Source organism: Malurus melanocephalus, unplaced genomic scaffold (assembly GCF_030028575.1).
Source record: "Malurus melanocephalus ecotype Western Australia unplaced genomic scaffold, MMel_1.1 scaffold_454, whole genome shotgun sequence".
Classification (NCBI taxonomy): Eukaryota; Metazoa; Chordata; class Aves; order Passeriformes; family Maluridae; genus Malurus; species Malurus melanocephalus.
In genome coordinates, this window is record NW_026623686.1 from 139,865 (window position 1) to 159,839 (window position 19,975).

The 19,975-nt window shown below is 37.5% G+C and overlaps 1 protein-coding gene across 1 annotated transcript in view; it reads left to right on the forward strand.

The window, feature by feature from the left end:
* Window positions 1-19,975, forward strand: part of PARD3 (par-3 family cell polarity regulator) — a 392,579-nt gene that overhangs the window by 120,260 nt on the left and 252,344 nt on the right. The window contains 1 exon segment of the mRNA XM_057380497.1: window positions 8,629-8,807. Within this exon segment, the coding sequence (XP_057236480.1) occupies window positions 8,629-8,807 (179 nt within the window).

Genomic DNA, 19,975 nt, shown 5'->3' on the forward strand with positions numbered 1-19,975 from the left:
TTAAAAATCTATCTAAATAATTCCTATAAGCAAGCTATCTGGATTTTGTGTAACTCAGGTTCAGATCCACCTCCAGGCATTGATATCATATCTCCAAATTGTTGCCTTTTCCAGCTTGACAGTGACCTGTGATATACAAGGTTGCTTTTATATCTCATGCTTTTATATCTGTTAATGACACACATTTCTGCTGAATTGCAGTTGGCATCTGCATGTGATCCACGTAGGAATTCCTGCTTCACATATGAGGCCATGTAATGATGTACGAGTCTGTGTTGGCAACAGACRTTGAAAGAAACTTTATTCTCTGATAAGTCAGAAAAGGGTATAGACTTGCAAGTGGCACTGAACCCCTAATATCTGKTACTGCAGGATAATGGAACTTCTCCCCACCCCTTTTCCTCTTCACATAAAAGCACAGTGGTGGACTGGGGACCAGAAGGGRGTCACGACGTTGGCAACAACAGCAGGTTTTCTGTGAAACTTACTGATGAAAGAACTGTACTGTGTATTATACAGTATAATATAATTATATAATTCTTTGTTCTTGCCAACTGAGCTCTTCAAGCTACGGTCTAAATCCTAGTGTTACATCTATATTTTTTCTCTTGTATCCAGGAAAAAGTTGCAAACGTCTTCATTCCTTTCTGAGCCTACCCAAAGCATTTAGACCATAAACAATCAACRGTTTTCATAGCACTGCATTACATTTACTAGCAGGAAGAATTTTTCCATTAATTTTTAGGAGTTTTTTCAAAGTTGTGGTAAGAAAAGTATCTGCCAACTTCCTTCCTGTGTCCCAGAGTGGTGAAGTTTTCTCAACTCAAAGCAGCCAGGAATTTGTTCCTGTCACTGTAAACTCTTGCTTGCACTGCAGAACGAATGAAGATGTGTAATAGAGTGTCTTCATTATAACATAAYCAAATACCAATCATTGTATTATTAGCAAGGCATGATCTTTGGTGAAAGCAAAATAACTTCAGCAGCAGCAAAGCTGATTATGTTTCTACTGTCATACAGTAGAACTTCAACTGTTTGAAGAAGTAAGGCATAAATTTTTGCAAAAGTTTTTGGCATCTGGGGGATTAGAAGTAAATTTTTCTTACTTCTGTAGCAGTAGCATGAAAATAGGTAAAGAGGTAAACGCACATGTTTTAAGGAAATCCATGAAGAGTGTACCGAAAACCTTAAAACTGTAGCTCATTAAAATATACTGAAACAAATTTTTTGACAGGGATGAGTAGAACATTTGTAAAATCTGACATTTTTGTCTTTTCTTTTGGCATGCAAAGATATTTGCATTTTAGAAAAGAGCCCAGAGAAAAGAGACAGAGAGGGTGTAGGTAATTAAATTTTARTTTCAGTTTTAAAGATCTTTCTCTAATTAGCTTTAAAAGTCAGTGTCTAAGTAAATTGAGTTTCAGGGTGCAATCATAATTTTCTTCCTGGATCTTRGTATTCAAAAGTAAGAAGAAAGAATATTAGAGAAAGAGAAGAAAGATTGTTATTTTAAAGGCCTTTCAAGATAAGGATTTCACATTACCTCATTATTAAAATATAACTGTGGCAGGTTGTTTTTTTTATTTCTGAATTTCAAAGTCATTGAGCAGTCATAGTTGGGAAAATGGAAAACTTAGGCTATATTAAAAGAAACTGAAAATTATACTGGGGAAGTAAAGACTTTCTTCTTTCTTCTGCTTTGTAATAAGAGGTTTTTTTGGTGGCTTRCTTGTGTTCTTCTCAGTGTTGTCCATTCTTCCAGAAATGATCCTGTTGTTCTGTGAGTAATTTTTGATCATAGGCATTCTAACAAAATGTCCTATGTTACTGAAAGGTGTGCTAACATGCAGTGGGCTTCTGTTTGTGTGTTTTACTCAGCCAAGTGCTTCTTTCTGCGTTTCTGTGATGKTTGGGGATTCAACCTGCTGCATTCCTCTGTCATCTGCCAGACCACGCTGGCATCTTTAGTGCCGTGGTGTGGCCTCTGCCCCATTCCTGGTGTGGCTGGCTGCCACAGCTCCAACTGTGTGGGGCAGAGGGAAACAGGGTGACGGTGACTTGTCATGATTTAATGTGCAAATGCTTATAAATGTGACATTTTAAAATTACAGATACAAGAAAACAGAGAATGTTTGTTAACGTTGAAAATATGTCTTTGAGAAGTACATAAGGTGTTGTTTGATCATGAATTGCTAGAAGAACAACTGAAAACAGTTGGTTTGTACATGAAATAGTTATAAAAACCTAGAATTGTGTGAAACAATGATTTTTTTTCTCTGTAAGAGCGGTGGCAGTCTTGTTATTTACCCAAGAGTTCTGAATGTGGAAAAATTAATTTTAGAAGTTGATCTTTTTATGCATAAACATATTTTCAAGTAGAGAAATGCTAATTATCTAAACTATGTCACCTTTCTTGTAATTCTGAAAGGGAAAGCCATGAATACAAAATACTTGGCATTTACAGGTAARTGCTATGTAATTCATGTAATATTTGCAAATGTTGAAGCATTTGATAGAAATTTAAGTGTCTTGAATTATGACCATAAACATTTCAATATGGATTAAAAGTCATCATAGAAATCTTAAAAATTAGAGGCAATCTTAATCTAGAGATTGTTGTCCAATAGGGTTTCATGAGGCTTCCTGTCATTTTTTGTTTTATTTAACATCTTTAAATCTGAGAGAAATCAGKACTGTAAAGAGTATATTAGTTAAATTTCCAGATGTTGATAGATGGGAAAATAGAACAGCATGAATGAAGGAAAGATATATAACCCAACAGAGATAAACTGCACAACAGTTGATTCAGCCTAATAAATAGAAGATAATGTGTAAGAACATTGATCTAAACTGAATATATACTTTAATTATCAAGACAGATGCTGAAAGGAGACTGCAGAAAAAGTTTTAGGATTTCTGTGGATATTCTGGGTTGATATCTTGACAATAAAATAGCCAAATATGATTACTGTTGACTCTGTGTTAGCATCAAAGTTCAAAAAATGACAGGAAGGATTTAAACAGCACTGAGGGTATATCAAAAAAGAAATACACTGTTCTGGGTGCCTTCTGAACAAGTTAAGACTGAAATAAAATTTACAAAAAAGAACAGCAATACAGACTTAAAAGAAGCAAAGGTTATGTCCTGTGTAGCACTGTTTAGGGGGAAATTGAGATGTCGTGACATATGAAAAGAGAGTTTTTTAAGCGGAGGGGAGGTAACTAGTGACAGGAGAATAAACTTGGGGAGAATAATACAAATAAACAAATTCTGGAGACTTTGACCTTCGAAAATGCTGCAAATTATTTTTTTAACAATCATTACTTAAAAGTGGAATGGATTCTAGGAGAGAGAAAAATACTGCGCTGGGCCATGAGGAGAGAGCTGGTGGTGTGTATATAAACATATATATATATTTAATATGTATGTATTTGCTCCTCCTTTGCTGTGACATTCAAAAGTATGTTTTTGAAAAGATGTGCAACTGGAGGTAGCATTGCAGGGCTCCTGTTTCGTGTCCCTCCCAGCTGCCATCCSTCTATACTGTGCCTATTTTCTTCTGCAGGACAGGTGGTGCTGTTGTCCCAGCAGTGGCTCTTCATCTCTTGGAATGGCTGAAGTTTTTATCTTTTTCAATTCAAGATGCCTACATTTGATTTGYACTGTTCTCTTAATCTTGTAGAGGAGTGCTGGCTTATGTTAGCTGCTGCTAGGGTTTAATGCAGTTTGGAGATAAGTTCACAATCAGCTGGTTTTTGTCTCCAAGTGTTTTTCTTCTCTCCATTGTCAAGTTTACAACAGCCTCAGTGGTCTTTGGAAGTTGCCATCACCTTGTCTTTARAGGTTTGCAAATACGAAAGTTGAACTGATATGGGGATTTGAGCTTTTGAATGTCATAAGGAATAAGGCTCTTGCTGTGTCCAGCTGAGTGGAACAAGGAGATGAACTGAACCTACTGAAATTGGAACCAGAACTCCAGGAGCTGTGCTGGAGTGGAAAACTCAAGGCAAATCTAAATATTTTTAAGAGGTTTTTCAGTTAAATATRGACAAAACCTTAACTTGTAGTTTCAAGTATATCAAACTAAAGAAGCAGCCCTGCTTTCCTCAGGCCCAGGATGACTCTGATTTGTCCTTTCTCTTGGGCTTCAGATGAGAATTTGAGCAGAATGGATGAGCTGGATGGCTGGTGGAGRCAGCAAAGCTGTTCAATTTCTATCTCCCATCCCCAGGCTGTTTTTYTGGTGCTGACGTAGGATCTGTGTGTACTGTAAATACAATACACCCTGATGTACATATGGGATCACTTTGGGATAACTTTCAGGAACTCTGTCTAAAATGAGCAGCTTTTTTGTTAAAAGCTACAATTTCCCACCGTGTTTTTGATTTTACTGATTCATCACTTTCCCAGAGAGCTCTCTGGAGTGTGGAGAGAAAAAAGATCCTCTTCCGGTCTGCTCATCTGTCATGAGCCTGATGGTCTGTGTGAGATGGCCAGAAATGACTCTTAAGATAWTTTTTTCATTTCTGTGCCTTAAATCCACTGCACACAAGATTGCACAAGCTGCAGTGGCACTGGGGAGCTGAAGCATCAGCTGAAACCTTCACAGAGTGAAATTATCTTGGCTATGCCATATAGATAAAAGTATGTATTTTTCTAGTCATGCCCTCCWAGCTGACACCCAAGAGGAAATTGGTATGGGAAGGTATATATTAGCTCTGCTCTGGGGGACCACCATCCATTGTGCTGAGTGCCTGCACGGAGGACGACAGGCTCAGCTTTATGGATGAAATTTGCCAGATCCTCAAATGCTTTTGCTCGTGAGCATATTTGAAAATCAGAGGAGGTGATGACCCTTTTAAAATAAAAATGGAATTGCTGGCAGGAAGGGAAGGTACAACTCTGTGTTCTTAACATTTAAAGATGGTTATAAAATGTGTATTGGCTGTTTTTATRATTTATAGTGAAGCTGCTGTTGCTTTTAATAAAATGAGACTTCCAGTCAGAATTTCATGATTATGAATGTGAGCATTTTGTTATACAGCTTGGATCTATCCTACAAATAACCATTTTCTAGCAGAATTCTGGCTATATACATGACTTAATGGGATCCTCTGTCAACATAATTCTTTCTGAAGTTGACTCTTGCTTGAGTCATTCAGGTCCTTCAGTGTGGCTCAGGAACTGAGTTAGTGGTAACTTTCAGGATTTTTAATTTAATTTTTCTTTATTCCTTAGACTTTTAAAACTTCCTGTAATTCATTATTAGATTTACTGTTTCAAGTGCTTATTTAAAAGGCACCTTAGCTGCAGAAGCAAATCAATATTTACAGTGCATTAGTGCCACAGAGAATTTGAAGCCTTGTGATTAGAGTTCATTGCTGTTTTATCCACTCTTCAAAGAAACCACAGACTTCAAACAGTATCAGCCATCACCCTGGAATCAGTGACATTGCATCGGTCCCATGCGTACTTCATCTTGTGGTTTAATTATTAAGTTCCTTTCCTTTGATTTCCCTTTTAATATTTCAAAGTATATCATCTTCAAATCTATAGATTCTATTCAAATTCTGTAAACTAGAGGATTGTAACCAACAATATATTGGTTTGAAAAAAATCATATTCTTTCTCATTGTCATTTTAATGGAGAGTGTCAAAACCAAGTTAGAACGGTCTCTCAGAACGGAATTGAAGGGAATGCAGGAGATCATGTTTACAGCTTGTGGTTAACATAGTGTGAACAGGATTTAGTTTTTGGATTAAGACTTATTGACCATTGCCAAGCAGCATGCATTAGAGCCAGCTCTAATGTGTGCCTGTCCCATTCCAGTAATAAAAAAAAAATAATGCCATATGTTAAAATTTCTCGTTAAATTGGGAAATACATAGATGCAACACACACAAATTTTYGTCTTCTATAATTCACTTTATTGCGAAATTTGCTTAATAAAAAAAATCACTTTTCCTCATGTGTGGAACCATTTTCATAAGAATAGACTAGAGTAGATCATGTTGTATCTTTATATTGACAGAATACCCTTTGTTTTTTTTAAGATTTGATGAAATATTCAGTAAACGCCTGAAAATATCTCAATAGCTAACCTTATTAGAATGAAACTKATCACATTGAAAGTGGCTCATCTGTGAGTATATTTTGTAGAGAAGCTTCCCATGCTACTATTTTCTCTGGAGCATATTAATATTTAGGAATTTCAGTGCATAATTGACTACCTGTATTTTGAAAAGTGTCTGCTCACCGTTGTGCAACCTGTCAGGTTTTCACTACAAAGCAAAAGCCTAGGCAGAGATAATGGCTTGCTCCTCTCCAGAAATGCTGGCTTSATTTCCTGTTTCATCATCTCTTTCTTTGTTGGCAATTTGGCTTCTCTTCTTACAGAAGTTCACCCAACTGAACTTTTGTTTTGTCAAGCAATTCGAAGCAGAAGTGTAAAAATACAAGAACATTTTGCTATCACCGTGCTTATATATAGATGTACAAGCATAAGGAGCAAGTGAACTCATGTTTGAAAATTGTAATTCTCTGTTGTGGGGTGGGTAGTGAAGGCAAACATAATATACATGGGCTGCTGCTTGGAATAAATATAGATTGGTATTTTTCTTAAGTGGCACTACATACTGCAGARCCCCTTTTTGGCTCAGGCTGATCTAATAAAGGAGAGTGGATGTTCGGGGCTGTGCCAGCAGCACAGGCACCGCTGGAAAGGGGTCATTTCATCCTGTGTGCTGGGGCTGCAGCTGAGCCACCTTTGTTCAGAGATCTCCTGTGGTTTCATAGGGCAATGTTCKTGTGTTTGGCATTAAAGGGGAAAGGAAATGCTTTGCCTTCAACTGCTTCTTGAAACTTGAAGTAGTTGAAAACAAAGCAATCAAAGAAAAACCCTCTCTTAGAGTCTATGAGTATATTCTGAGAAATCAAATTCTTAGTAGACAAGTCCTGACCRTTTATATTTTCCTGCTTAATTAGTGATCTTTCACAAAATAGTCCTTTAATTAATTCTAGTTCCATTATACACTTATGAGTTTGTATGTAAATATGTGTATACATATTTATAAAAGAAAGGGGTTTATTTGCTGGAACTTAACTTTTGTTAAGAAAATTAAGGAAAAAAAAAGAAATTGAAAGGAAAGAGAAATAGTACAGCAGTTGTGGGGATGAAAAAAACCTATTAATTCTTTATTATTCTTGTTTACCAGGATGAACATGAAATAGATTGACTATTCTAGTGTTTGGTCATGTAACACTTGTTTATACCTCAGCAGCAGGAGTCCTAACAGATAAAAAAAATTCATGTGTTTTCATTGTGTGGCATGACTTCCTGTATTTCTCAGTGTATTCATAATGTCCTGCAAAATAAGATTCTTTAATATTACTAAATGTAGCATTAACATAAGGCAATTGTCAAGATTGAGACAAGTCATTTAACGAACAACTCCTGTCACTCCTGTGTTTTCCTGTTAGTATTGCCAGACATGCACCTYCAGTTTCCTTGGGAACTGTTTCATCAAAGCTTTAAAACCCAGTCCTGATTTTTATTCTCAGCTGTTGCCCAGTGTGCCTTTCCCACTGACTCAGCTGCTTATGTGCCATTGCTTTCACCTTTTTCCTTTGCACTTTGCATTCAGGGTTCCCAGTGCAGCAGTAAAGAGAAATAAAACTGATAAATCACAGCCCCTCCGTTCTGATGCTGAGTACTGAGAGGTCACAAATTCGGGCAGTGAAAGTTCTGTTCAAGCAAGAATAGGATAGATGTGTGGTTATTTGTTGAGGGATAATAAATGAAATTGGAAAAAATTAAGTTGTATTTCAAAAGAAACTTAACTTTAATGTGCCATCAAAGTCTCCAGAATGGATGTGACCTCTACATATATTAACAAAACCTTATCTCTTTCCAATCAGTCTACCTGCCTGCTGCTTCATTTTTTACTAATGAAATATTTTTCTCCTGTCAGTCATGCCAGCTGGAAGGCTAAGGGAATCAGGGTAAATCAGCGCAGATCTTGTTTGAAGCTGTCAGGARGAGGCAAAGGAAGAATGCAGAGTAGAAAACAGTCTCTTCCATAAGTCCTGAGAAAGAAATGCAGAGTATATTTTAGAAGGTGAAGAGGCTGCCTTGGCTGGCCTGCAGCTTCCTGGCAGCACGTTGTGCTGGCAGTGCCCAGAATGCAGCCCTCGCAGTAAGGTGGGGGACACATCATCCTGGTCCACCCCTTACTTTGTCCCCAGGCTTTGGCTACTTGCTCTTTAAAATACCTGTGTGTAACCTTAGCCCCCTGCTTGGTCAAGTTTATGTTGCATATTTTTATTTTGCACAGCATCCAACAGACAGGAGAGATGCTGTGTTTGTACTTGGAAAGCCACCAAGCTGTGCTAGGTTCAAAGAGTTTGGTTTTCCCCTGATTTTCTCCTTGTGAGGCCGTGCAGCAAGGCTGTGGTTTTGAGGAGCAGACCTTGTCCTTGAGGAGCTGCACTGAGGTCAATAACTCCTTACTCTGTAAAACCACATTTGGCYGAAACCACCCATTCAGAGCTTGAAAAAATATTTTTGCTTTGTCAAAAGCATTTTAAATCTAGTCAGTGTTTATTTACTGTCTGTTTTATTCTTCAGATATGCCTCTCCATGTCCGACGAAGTAGTGACCCTGCACTGATTGGCCTCTCAACCTCTGTAAGTGACACAAATTTTTCTTCAGAAGAGCCTTCACGGAAAAACCCTACCAGGTGGTCCACAACAGCAGGATTCCTCAAGCAGAACGCCCCTGGCGTGCCCAGTTCTCATGAAAGAAAGGTATATTTCTTTCTACCTCTTTATTAAATAAATGACAAATGTGCATGAATCTTGAATTGTTTTCTCCTTCTCTCATCTGCTCCTGGTTTAAATTTGTGTTTTCTGACCTTGTCCACCAAACCCCATCATCAGCAGAGAAGTGTTTGAGTCACACACAGCCTGCCCTTCGCAGACTCTCTCTGATGCCCACAGCAGGGACTCTAAAAACTTGATTTTTGCCATTAGCTGTAGCTGAACCTCTGATTACTCATTATTCTGCAAAGTTTTATTTTTCAACTTTTTCTTAATGCTAATAGGCCATGTCTATAATGATTTTTACTGATCTCTGCAGAAGGCCTAATKTCAGTGAATAATCTGCGTGCCCACAGCTGGTCTGGTTTGTCTTGCTAACACAGCATTGCTAATTTGTACTTTCTGAGGGTCTAGTCAAGTAATACAAAACACAAATTGCAAATGATTTCTCTCCTTGATAACAGTCTTAGAACAGTGAAATGTAGAGTGAATATTTTTCCTTTATTTCTTCAATATGGTTTCAGTATCTCTACATGAATTGCATTATTTGCTGCAGAAGTCAGCAAGAAGCTCTCTTCTCAGTGCAGTATTAAAACAAATGGAAGATCCATGCCCTTTTGTACAGATCTCAGCATTGCCCATAATTGTGACGGTAACTTGCAGGTAAACTCAAAAGGAAAAAAAGATATATTTTCTAATAGAAATGAGTAATTTTAAAAGAATGTTGCACTTTTSATTGCTGTTCTGACTACACAGCACGAAGTCCTCTTGGAAAATATGCAGCTTATTATAGCTTTTTTTTTTCCTTCATTCTTATTAATTCTGTGTAGTACAAATGCAAACTAAGTCTCAGCAGTCAGGATTCACACACCCCAAATAAAGAAGTCCTTATACACTGCTAATGAACCAAACTATTTTCAGTGGGCTTTTGGTCRTTTCAAAAGCATCTCTGAAAGCTCAGTGCTCATAGGCATTGAGGCTCACGTTCATTCAGAGGTGTCAGTTTAATGGGGAATCATTAGGTTTCTGCTTGATCRGGATTTCAGGCAGGCAATGGTGTGTTTCTGTCACTGGTATTGGTGTGGAACAGAAGTGTGTGTTGTTTTGTAAAAATGTATTTCATAGTGTTCTGATTCAGAGAAGAAACATGGTAATCTAATCCATTTGAAGTATTAACATTTTCAGTTATTTTTTCTGAAATGATAATGAGATGACACTTCATTRCTACACAAGCACAGATATGAAGACTATACATAGCATAATCAGATTTCTTTGAGTGTCTGAAGTTAGCAGAAATTGGAGAGAATTGAACAGCAGCTAATCTTTCACACTAGTCTTCTTGCATCATTAGTTGTGCAGCATGTACTTASCCTTGATTTTTGTGAAAATATTTCATGTCTATTGGGGCACAATGACCAAACTGGAAAGGAATGCATATGATCTCATGTAGTGATGGGAAGCAAGGCACCAGAGAACATTAAATCAAGAAGATTGGAAAGAACTAATGTTAGATTAGTTAGTACAATAGATGCTGATAATTTATTTTATCTTTTTTTTGCACACTCTATATATCAACCATTTCAGTAGAGCAGATCACTGTTTTTAATAGGTAGGATGCAGTAAAAATCTGGAATTAAATAATTGCTTGTGCAGTGTGTGTTATAAATTAATCCTGAGTTCATTTATGCTGGACTGATTTTTTTTTCTGTTTTCAGTGTCTTGATTTCTTCAGTGAGTCAAGATTTTGTAGCCAGTCCTATTTCTTTTAGGAATGGATATTAAGAATTCTCATTTCCTTTCCCAATATTAGCAACAATTTAATTTGTATTATTATTATTCAAAATGGTGCATTTTTGAAGTCCCTGTCACCAGGCTCTAAACAAGGTACTAACACTGAATTTTTACAAATGTATTTGTGTTATTTGAGCTATAACAAGTCCTCGATACTTTTCTTGTGTTAGGTTGTTTTCTTCAGCTACTAGGATAACAAAGAGATGGCTGTGCTTTGTTCCAGACTGTTTCATTGATTATAGATGACACAGACATTTTGAGAAAAGCAATGAGAACAATCTTAATTTTCTGCTCAGTGCATTGGGCTTGAGCACCCATRTATCTTTTGTGAGTGGTTGGCACTATGTAATGTTTTCACTGCAGTTCTCTTTCTTGACAGCACAAGAACATATGTTCTTGGGCTGAGATTTGCAGCACAGTTGTAGATTAGCAACTTTGCCCCAGCAGTATCTTGCAGAAACATGAAAAGGGTTTCTGGGAGTGTTGCCAAAAGCTTCATCCACCTACTGACTCTAAGAAGTGACATTACTTTCAGCCCGTCACCTCTAAAGAGAAATAATTGACAGGTAGAAACCCTGTCCAATTTTTGGAGGAATTAGCAGAGGGGAAGCTGCGTGTATCTGGCAGAAGGGATTTATTTCTCAGGGACGAGAGAGGACTTCTTATTGGTGTTTGTTTCATTTTGGGTATAAAGAATTTGGAATGGCAGGAAAATGGGCAGATGCCCAAGCTGAAATGAAATGAAGGRGTGAGAGTGCTGCCATGCACAGAAGCCTGTGAGGAGCCAGGACATATGCCAGTAGTTCTGGGCAAGCAGAAAGGGAAAAGGGTGCTGGGGAAGAGCAAAAATACAGGCTGTATGAAGAATCCTGATGAAACTGTAGTGCTGCTGAGATAAAYGACTTACTGAGATAAATGAAGTGAGACATCAGGATCTCTTGTGTCCCTAAGGAAAGACAAGAATGAACAGAGAGGGTCTGCTTTGGAGAGGCCTGAGTTGATTCTGCAAAGATTTGGATGTGTGTTGAACTTCAGATACATTTCTGCTACAATAAGTAGGATGTTGTGCTATGAAATCATTGCTCTAAACTGGGCGTGCACTCTCATCCATTTTTTCAAATCATCTCTTAAAGAAAAATTTATTATCAGGATATCACAATATACTCTTTATCCTTAGAATTGGAGTCTCATGTAAGTTCTACTTTCTGTGTTTTTCACCTGTAAGAGCTACTGGAAACCAAGTGGTTTTTGTCCCAGTGTACTCGTTTATTTGCAGAATTATTTCTTACTTCCAAGTTATTGTAGTGTTGTTAACTGTACTTAGCTAGGTAACTCCTAACCTCATCCTTCCCATGAATGCTTTCAAGCGAATGAATAGGCCTTCCCATCTGTGCAAGTATTCACAAAACTGRCTCATGATCACCTCTAGTAGGTAAATTTGCTTCTTGGGATTTATTTTTTGTAATTGAATATTTAGATCATTTACAGATACTTTTTTTGTGTGTGAGAGAGGCATATCTGTATTACCTAGTGACTCGTACCTTGACTTAATCCTGTCTCWCGCTTCCTTGAGCCATTCTAATGAAAAAAGAAATAATCTCTTAGTAGAAATCTCTTCTCAGAGGCCTGGAGTAATACCTGATTTGTAAGCTGTAATTTTGTTTGAATTGTATTGAACCGTACAGGTGAACAGATTGTACACAGCTGAAGCATATAATGTGTGCTTTTTTCCACTGCAGTAAAATCCTTTTTGATATTGTTGCTTTCTGAATAACTGTTGATTTGAATCACACCCTTAATAATTCAGTACCAAAGCCTGTTGGCTTAACTAGTGTCGTTTATAGGTGGATGAACGAGCTTCATTAATGAAAATCATGTTTCTTTCCCCTTACATTTTGTGTTATGGTATTGGAAAGAGTGTACATGCAACAACCAGTTATGCTGCATCTTATAACGACTGTGAATTAATTAATTCCCATATATTTTAGTTTGGTTTTTGAAATTTATATCTCCATTTGTGGTGAGGAATGGCTTATCATTACAAATTAGTTACCTGCTTTGATCCTGCTTCTCTGAAAGGCTTAAGGCTTATCTGGTTAACCTGCCTTGCTTAATGCAGGGATACACCATGGATAACCGGCTTATGGAAAACTTCCCACTGTGACTTTTCTCATTTTGATTCATATGTTGCTCTGTCAGAGATAACAACATTGGTACAGCAGAAAGAAGTGAAAATTTAGGTTAAAAAGGAGACCTCAAGAGAGAGGAAAATATTTGTGCATGGGCTTCTGTGCCTCTGGCTCTCGGGTTCACCCACCTGCAGCAAAGCAAATGGCACACAACGTGCTCTGTGGGGTGGATCGGCAGCAGCAAGCACATAACTCAGTGTACTTGGCATTTCATTTTGTTATTGCTTTTTTCCTTAGCTTTTTGTCTTTGCTGTTTAGTCAGCAGCCAAATGTTTTGCTTATTTGTTGTTGAATGGGTTTGTCCATACATGTAGTTTAAGGTGAAATATCACCGTGCCTTGTAGGCATAAGAAGTTTCCTAGGATATGCTTTCTTCCTACTTGGAAGCCTAATTTTTTTGGCTCTATAAATTGCAGAGAGAGAATTTGAATCTTTATGTGAGTAATCTAAGTCTCATCTAGTGTCAATTACCTTACCTGCATCATGTTTCCCACATCTCCTCTTGCAGGTATTTTTGCTATTCCCATGGATTGAAACTGATGAGTACAAATTTTCAGATTGCTGGGTTGCAGGGTTTTATATTTATATGAAAGATGAAATGCTTTCTAATCCTCTTTGTAAAAAGAATGAAAAAGTATTTCTCTAGTGAAGTATGTCTAGATAGGAGAAAAGTATGCATGCATTTTTTGAAAAGCTTCAACAATAACCGTGTGCCAGTTTCAAAATCAGATTTAAAGTGAAAATGAGTTTCATTTAGCTTTGAGTCCTTTTAAACACAGCTTAGTGAAGTTTGCTTTGTCACTGTCACCAAAGACATGGTGTTTCAATAGATTTTAAGTRTAATTCAGAGGATTGAAGAGCCCTATATTAGAGCTGTGTGTTAGTGTCATTTTATGGCCAGGAAGTCTAAATGGCAGAGTGTAAATCTGTTAAATCAGCTTGGGGAGACTGTGCGCTGAAAGACTGGGCATCGTTCTGGGAGCAAGAGATCAAAGTGTTGCTGATCCTTCTCGGGAACCTTAGTCTCTGGTTTTGACTCCCTCAGAAGGGGGATTCTGTGTACCAGGTGAGCTGAATCCGCTAAGAAGTAGTACAGGATATCTGCAAAAAGCCTGGCATCTCTGTCATGATGGGTTTTAAAMCCCCATATGATGAATACAGCTTCCTGCTTTTGATATAAAAATGCAATGTTTTAAACAGAAGTTCTGAGGGATTCAATAGCCATGAATATTTCTTCATCCAGGTATATTTGAGCAGGGATTTTCTCTTTTCAATGAGACGGTCATGATTTTTGTTATTTCAGATGTGATTTTATGTAGACTGGGAGGAAGGGAGAATGAATGTGGGTGAAACAGGTGATGAAATAGAGTGTTTTAAGGTGTAAAATGTTGTTATCRGAGAGAGATTAATGGAAATTCAAAAAACCAAGTTACATGCTTGAGTTTTCTTCYTTTGTGCTAGTAACTTGTGACTGGCAGCTGGTTGCATGATGATTAAATCGTTTAGAGGAATTGCGTCCAAAGAGAGTGCAATATAAAATCAACATAGTATGTGTTGTTTTTGTCCTGGGTAGTGTGTAAAATTCATGAGTTTCCCAGAATCACAGAACAGCTGAAGTTGTAAGGTACCTCTGGAGATTGTCTGGTTCAGTCTGCCTGGTCAAAGCAGGGGCAGCTAGAGCAGGTTATCAGATCTGTGTCCAGTCAGGTTTTGAGTATTTGCATCTCCAAGGATGGACCCTGCACAACCTTTCTGGGCAACCTCTTCCAGTGTTCAATCACTCTGAGAGTAAGGAAGTTGTTTTCTTATGTTTTGATGGAATAACTTGTATATCTGTATGTGCCCTTTGCCTCAGGTTCTTTCATGAAGAGTTGTCTGACTTTCTTTAACAGAGCGGCTGGTGGTACTTTATTGCAATAGAAACTCAGTGAAAGAGCTCAAAACTCCCAACTTTTAAAATGTGAAAACACATACAGTATTTCTTACTATCACCAGCAGGCTGAGAACGAGAGACAAAGTGAAAAATCCTTGCTAGTGCACAGAGATAACAGCCAGTGTGCATCATTTGATGCTGTGCTGTTGTTTTCTGAGCACTGTGTACATGGGCAGCATTCAGCTCTTGGCATCCAAAAGTCACTCGTGACCACATGTGTTAAGCAGGGAAGAAGCCAACAACGAAAACAATAGATCTGAAGTGAAGGTGTAATTTTCTCCATCCCCTTTGTTGTTTTACCTTTTTTTGCTCCAAGTCATCCGTTTGTGGATGCCATCTGTCAAATCTCCTCTCTGTCCCCCTAAAGAGACAGATTATCAGTGCAAGATGTGAGAGCTGGTGAGTTTTTTCCACTTCTGCTCTCAGGCTAAGCAAGTCTGTCAAACACACCGCCTTTGTTCTTCATCAGTAAGGTAGGAAAAAWGTGTATTTGTGTCCCACTGCTGTCCTGTCCCATGTCTCACTCCGAGTGATGGGTGAGCAGTGTCTGGGTGAGCAATGTCTGCTCCATGTGTGAGGGGACACAGTGCTGCATCACGAGCTGGGAGTGCCAAGRAGGGTCTGGATGAGCAAATCTCTTATTTGTGATAAAGCAGTGGTAAAAAGTGCTCAGGTTGTTTGTCTTTTCGCTTCAGTGAATGCAGTGTGCAGCTACTGTCTGAGAGCCAATGAAAGCCACACTGAAAACAGAAAACTCTCAAGTACATAGTAAAGGATAACTAGAGAYTTTTCCTCTGCCATTCTTCTGAGTGAATGTGTACTTTGTAAATTCCCATGTTTAAGGGTTCATCTCTACTGGTTTTAATTTTTTATGGTTTTGCAACTCTCCCTGGGTTTGAGGGTGAAAAACTGGGCCTGAAAGAATGGGTTGATAAAAGATTGAGTAAGTTAAAAAAAAAAGTTAGATGTTCGGGTTTAGTGGATTTTTCTTATTTCCAAAGGTTAGAAGCAGATATATTTTCCTTGGTAACGGTTGAATCTGGGTTTTGATCTGCTTTCATCTGTTTAGTTGTAACCTACAACCATGCAGCCATATACACTTGTGCTTCAAGAGCCTTTGCAGATTAAAATCCTTGTCTGTCTTGTTTTCTGATTATCAAGGTTGTRTATTGGTGCAAAGCACGTTTGTATTTTGGCTGAATGTGTAGCTAGTAAGAAAAAGAAGTTTCAAGTACAATTCTTGTTGCRGGTTGTGCTTCCTAGCAGTGTTCTGACATGAACCTGCATGTTTTAAACAATGACTATTTAAGCTTTCTTTGCTAAATTTGTTGCATTTTTAAATTCACTTATTTAAAGTGAATAAAGACGAGACAACCAAGCAATGTGAAAATAAAATTCACTCATATGTGGGACTAATCAGTGCAAAGGAGTAGTATGGCTGAGGAGGAGATGTTAAGCTTTAATAAGTTGGGAAAATCAGCTCCAGTAAATACAGGATTTCAAACCAGGAATTCCTAGCCACCTTCTGGGCTTTCTTCTGTTATGTCTAATTTCAAGGCTGAAACTTAGCCTGGTTTTGCTTTACAGCCTGACAGGGGATGATCATTGTGTACTACCAGCCCGTTTTAGTGTCTTCATAAACGAGCTCTTCAGCTCTTTATACAGATGTCCCTGTAGTTTCCTATATCCCCTTGTTTCCTGTTTCTCTTAGCTTCTCAAACATATTTAATATTGGCATTCTAGTTGTTAAATCTTATTTTCAGAGACTACTATTAAATTAATTCATTATCAGCTTTTTTTTTTTTTTTTTAATATCTTCTTTAAATTCTTGGCTCTCCCAAGGAATCAAAACAATCATGTCAGTGCTTAAAAGAAACAAACAACTTTACAAATTATATTTTATCAAAACCCAAATTGACATAAGACATTGTACAAATTTGACTACAAAAGGGAATATCTGGTGAAAATGKCAGGACTTTGCATAATTATGTTATTGCCTTCAAAAAGACACCCATATAGATTCCTGTATAGGTGGATATACATAAAAGCTCTTTAGATACCTTTAAAGTGGCATAGCAAAAGAGAATATTTCACTTGAATGAAAAAYAGTAGAAGGGGAAATGGTTTTCTCAGTATAATGTGTAGAGGGCTCAGAACTGTAGTTTTGAGACACTTTAACTTAAGTGGTTAATTTATTTTTCTCTAAAATAGAGCCATGGAAAGCCATGTTTTTTTAGTTAAGCTTACAGAAATAAAATCCAGTTTCTGAATTATAATTACTGAATATAAAYAGCTGTGTGTTGCAATGTTTTGCATCATCCTTTGTTGGAGTTTTATTAGGAAATTAATAAGTAAAGAGTGAATGGAAGAAGCAGCTTCTTTCCTGTCCCTCCRTCTGAGAAATAATAGTGTACACTGTTTGGTTGCACATGGCTTTGCATGTGTACGTGCAGAGATCATGACATTGTTCATTTTTGTGTTGTAAACAAGAGAGATCAACAGAATGCTTTGGAGAGGCAGTATCATGTTTTTTAGTTTACTCTTAATTTAGCCCATATTCTTCCACATTGCATGTTTACATATAACAGCACACGCACAAAAAACTGTCTGTTCATCATGGCCCATAGTTAATTCCTTTTTTTTAAGGTCRGGCCTTGCTTGTCAGTCAAAGGATAACATGGAATATATAAATTGGAATGAAACAACTCTGGAAATTTCTGTGCGTAAGGTGATAGAACTTAAACAGAATACTGGCTTTTCAATTGTTTTTTTCCTTGTTGGCATCTAATGAGCTMTTCTAAAAGTGTAATATATTAATTCCTTTAATGGAGCTATACAGAGGGTCAATCTGAGACAAGTCTTTCTGAAAATATCCAAGTAGAGTGGTCATTCTTCTCATCTATTTTCACCATAGGTAGGRCAAGCAAGTTCTTTATTAGACTTGTATCTTCTTTTGTATCTTCTGCAAATCAATTTTTACCAGTTGGAAATGACCTATGTTCTGGTCAGAGGAGGCAGGAAGCTGCAATAATTCCATAATGTGGGAGTCCTCTTTTACTTTACTGCTTGGAGAATGGTCTGAGATCAAAGGTGATCCTGGGTGACTGAAACTCATTCCTTCTTCTGTACACTAAATGGATGGGCTGTATCTGGATTATTGCAGCTTCTGGGGTTGTGTTCTTCAGTATACATCAGGAAAAGAGCAACCTCGGAAAACTGAATCCACTGGGAGTAAATGGAAGCTCACTCAAGCAGTAGTGTCAGTTTCTTAAGATATGTGGATTGTTAGAGGAAATGATTGCTACAATTAGTTTGAAGGGAAACTACTGACATTTGGGAGAAATTATTAAGATGTGATGTTACTAGAGAGAACAGTTCCAAATCTGACATCTGTATAAGTAGGGTTTGTTTATTTTAATGGAGCTTCTGCTCATGCAATGCATCTCTTGAATTCATTAATTTCCCATATGTAATGTATTTTCCCTGTAAAATGAACATTATTTTTGTAGCCCTTCTTTGTTTTGGGATCCATCATATTGGGAATCCATTTGGTTTTATCCCATTTATTTGTCTAAAATCCACTTAAAAAGAAACCACAAAACCTCAGCCAAATAAAAGCCTCAGCGTGGAAAATGAGTCTATGTTTATATTACTGCATTTATAAACAGGTGTTTTCTTCAGACAGAGTTGCTTACATAAACTATATGAATGTTTTGGTAATTACAGCTTTTAGCATCCTGTCTGATAGTGACACCAAATTGCTCAGGATCTGGCATGGTCATAGTGGAGCATTAAAAAGAAGGAAAAACAAACTTTGTAGCCTTTATAGTGATTCAACAGCAATAATTGCCCTGTTAGATATGAATTTGCCCAAAGTATGTGAAGTGAAATTATGACCTCAAAAGACTCAACAAAATCTCATCTCTTATCACAAATCCTATCCCAGTCTGAGGCCATCACGAGCAACTAAACCCAAACAAACAAGCAGCCTTTTCCAAAGTGCCTAGGATACAAGGAAAAAGACTAGATAGCCAAAAATGATCAGTGCCCAAGAYCTTTCATAGTGCCTGTCCTAAAGGAGACATGGACTATTTGCTGTAGAAATAATTAAAGTGAAAACTTGGTTTWAATTTTTGAATTCTCTTTTGGGGAATTACTTTGAAGAGGTTTTCGATCTGTTTTACCCCTATTGTAATACTGTCTAGTGTAGTTTTTTCTTTTAATTTTTTCTTTAAGCAACCAAAATTTGTCACACTTTAGCCATTTGGGAGGTAAAAACAAAGGGAAAAACCAGTTTCTTCACTATTTGGAAAGTGGYAAATGAGATGGCAGATGTGGAACTGTCACCAGTGTTCTGGTTGGRTTGTGATGCTGCGAATTTGCAGGAGTAGAACTGCAGATTAAAATCATGAGTGAGTTTATGCACTGGCAGCTAGTAATTGAGATACACACATCATTCTAATGCATCATTTCATCTACAGGCTGCAGAGTCTTTGATGAGGCACTTGTTATATATTGCAAATCATCTGAAATTAAAAGTATAACAAAATGGCTTCATTTCCCTGTCCCCTTTCACACAATCCTCCAGCAAAGCCCCACAGGGATACCATGCTGAACTAAATCTTAAAGCATTAGATTATGTGTCCTCATTAAAATTACTCCAAAATGCTGAAGTCAAGTGTAGTGGGGGTATTATGACTTGGCAGTTTTAGTATTCTATTGATCAATTTCCATTTCAAACATGATAAAGCTGATATGGCTCACAGTCCCCAAAGAAGTTTGGGAAAGAAACTTCTTTTTWAAAAAATTGGGGCATTTAATTGTAGCTGATGATGCATGTCAGGCCTGGTCCCAGGAGGGCTTACAGCTGCATTTCCAGAAGAAATGAGAATTCCCTGTGTGACCCTGATGGCTTCTGTACCATGAAATCTTCTCCTTTATGGTATTATAGCTAAAAGTGACACACACCTTTTTCAGCCAGATGTTGGGGGCATGTGTGCCAAAGCTAGATCATGCTGAAGACAAGTACAGYTTTCTGGATTAACACTTGAATATTTTACATTAAAAAAAAATCCCCAAACTATATATATATAAAATAGCAGACAGCATCACAGCTGGCTCAGTAAATCCCAATGTCTAGCTGCAGTGATGTTTTTCACTTGCACCTCTATAGTTTGTCAGCACAGCTCTCTTTGWATTAGATCTGGCAGTAGCAGTAATGGAAACCCCTGCATAGATGGGTT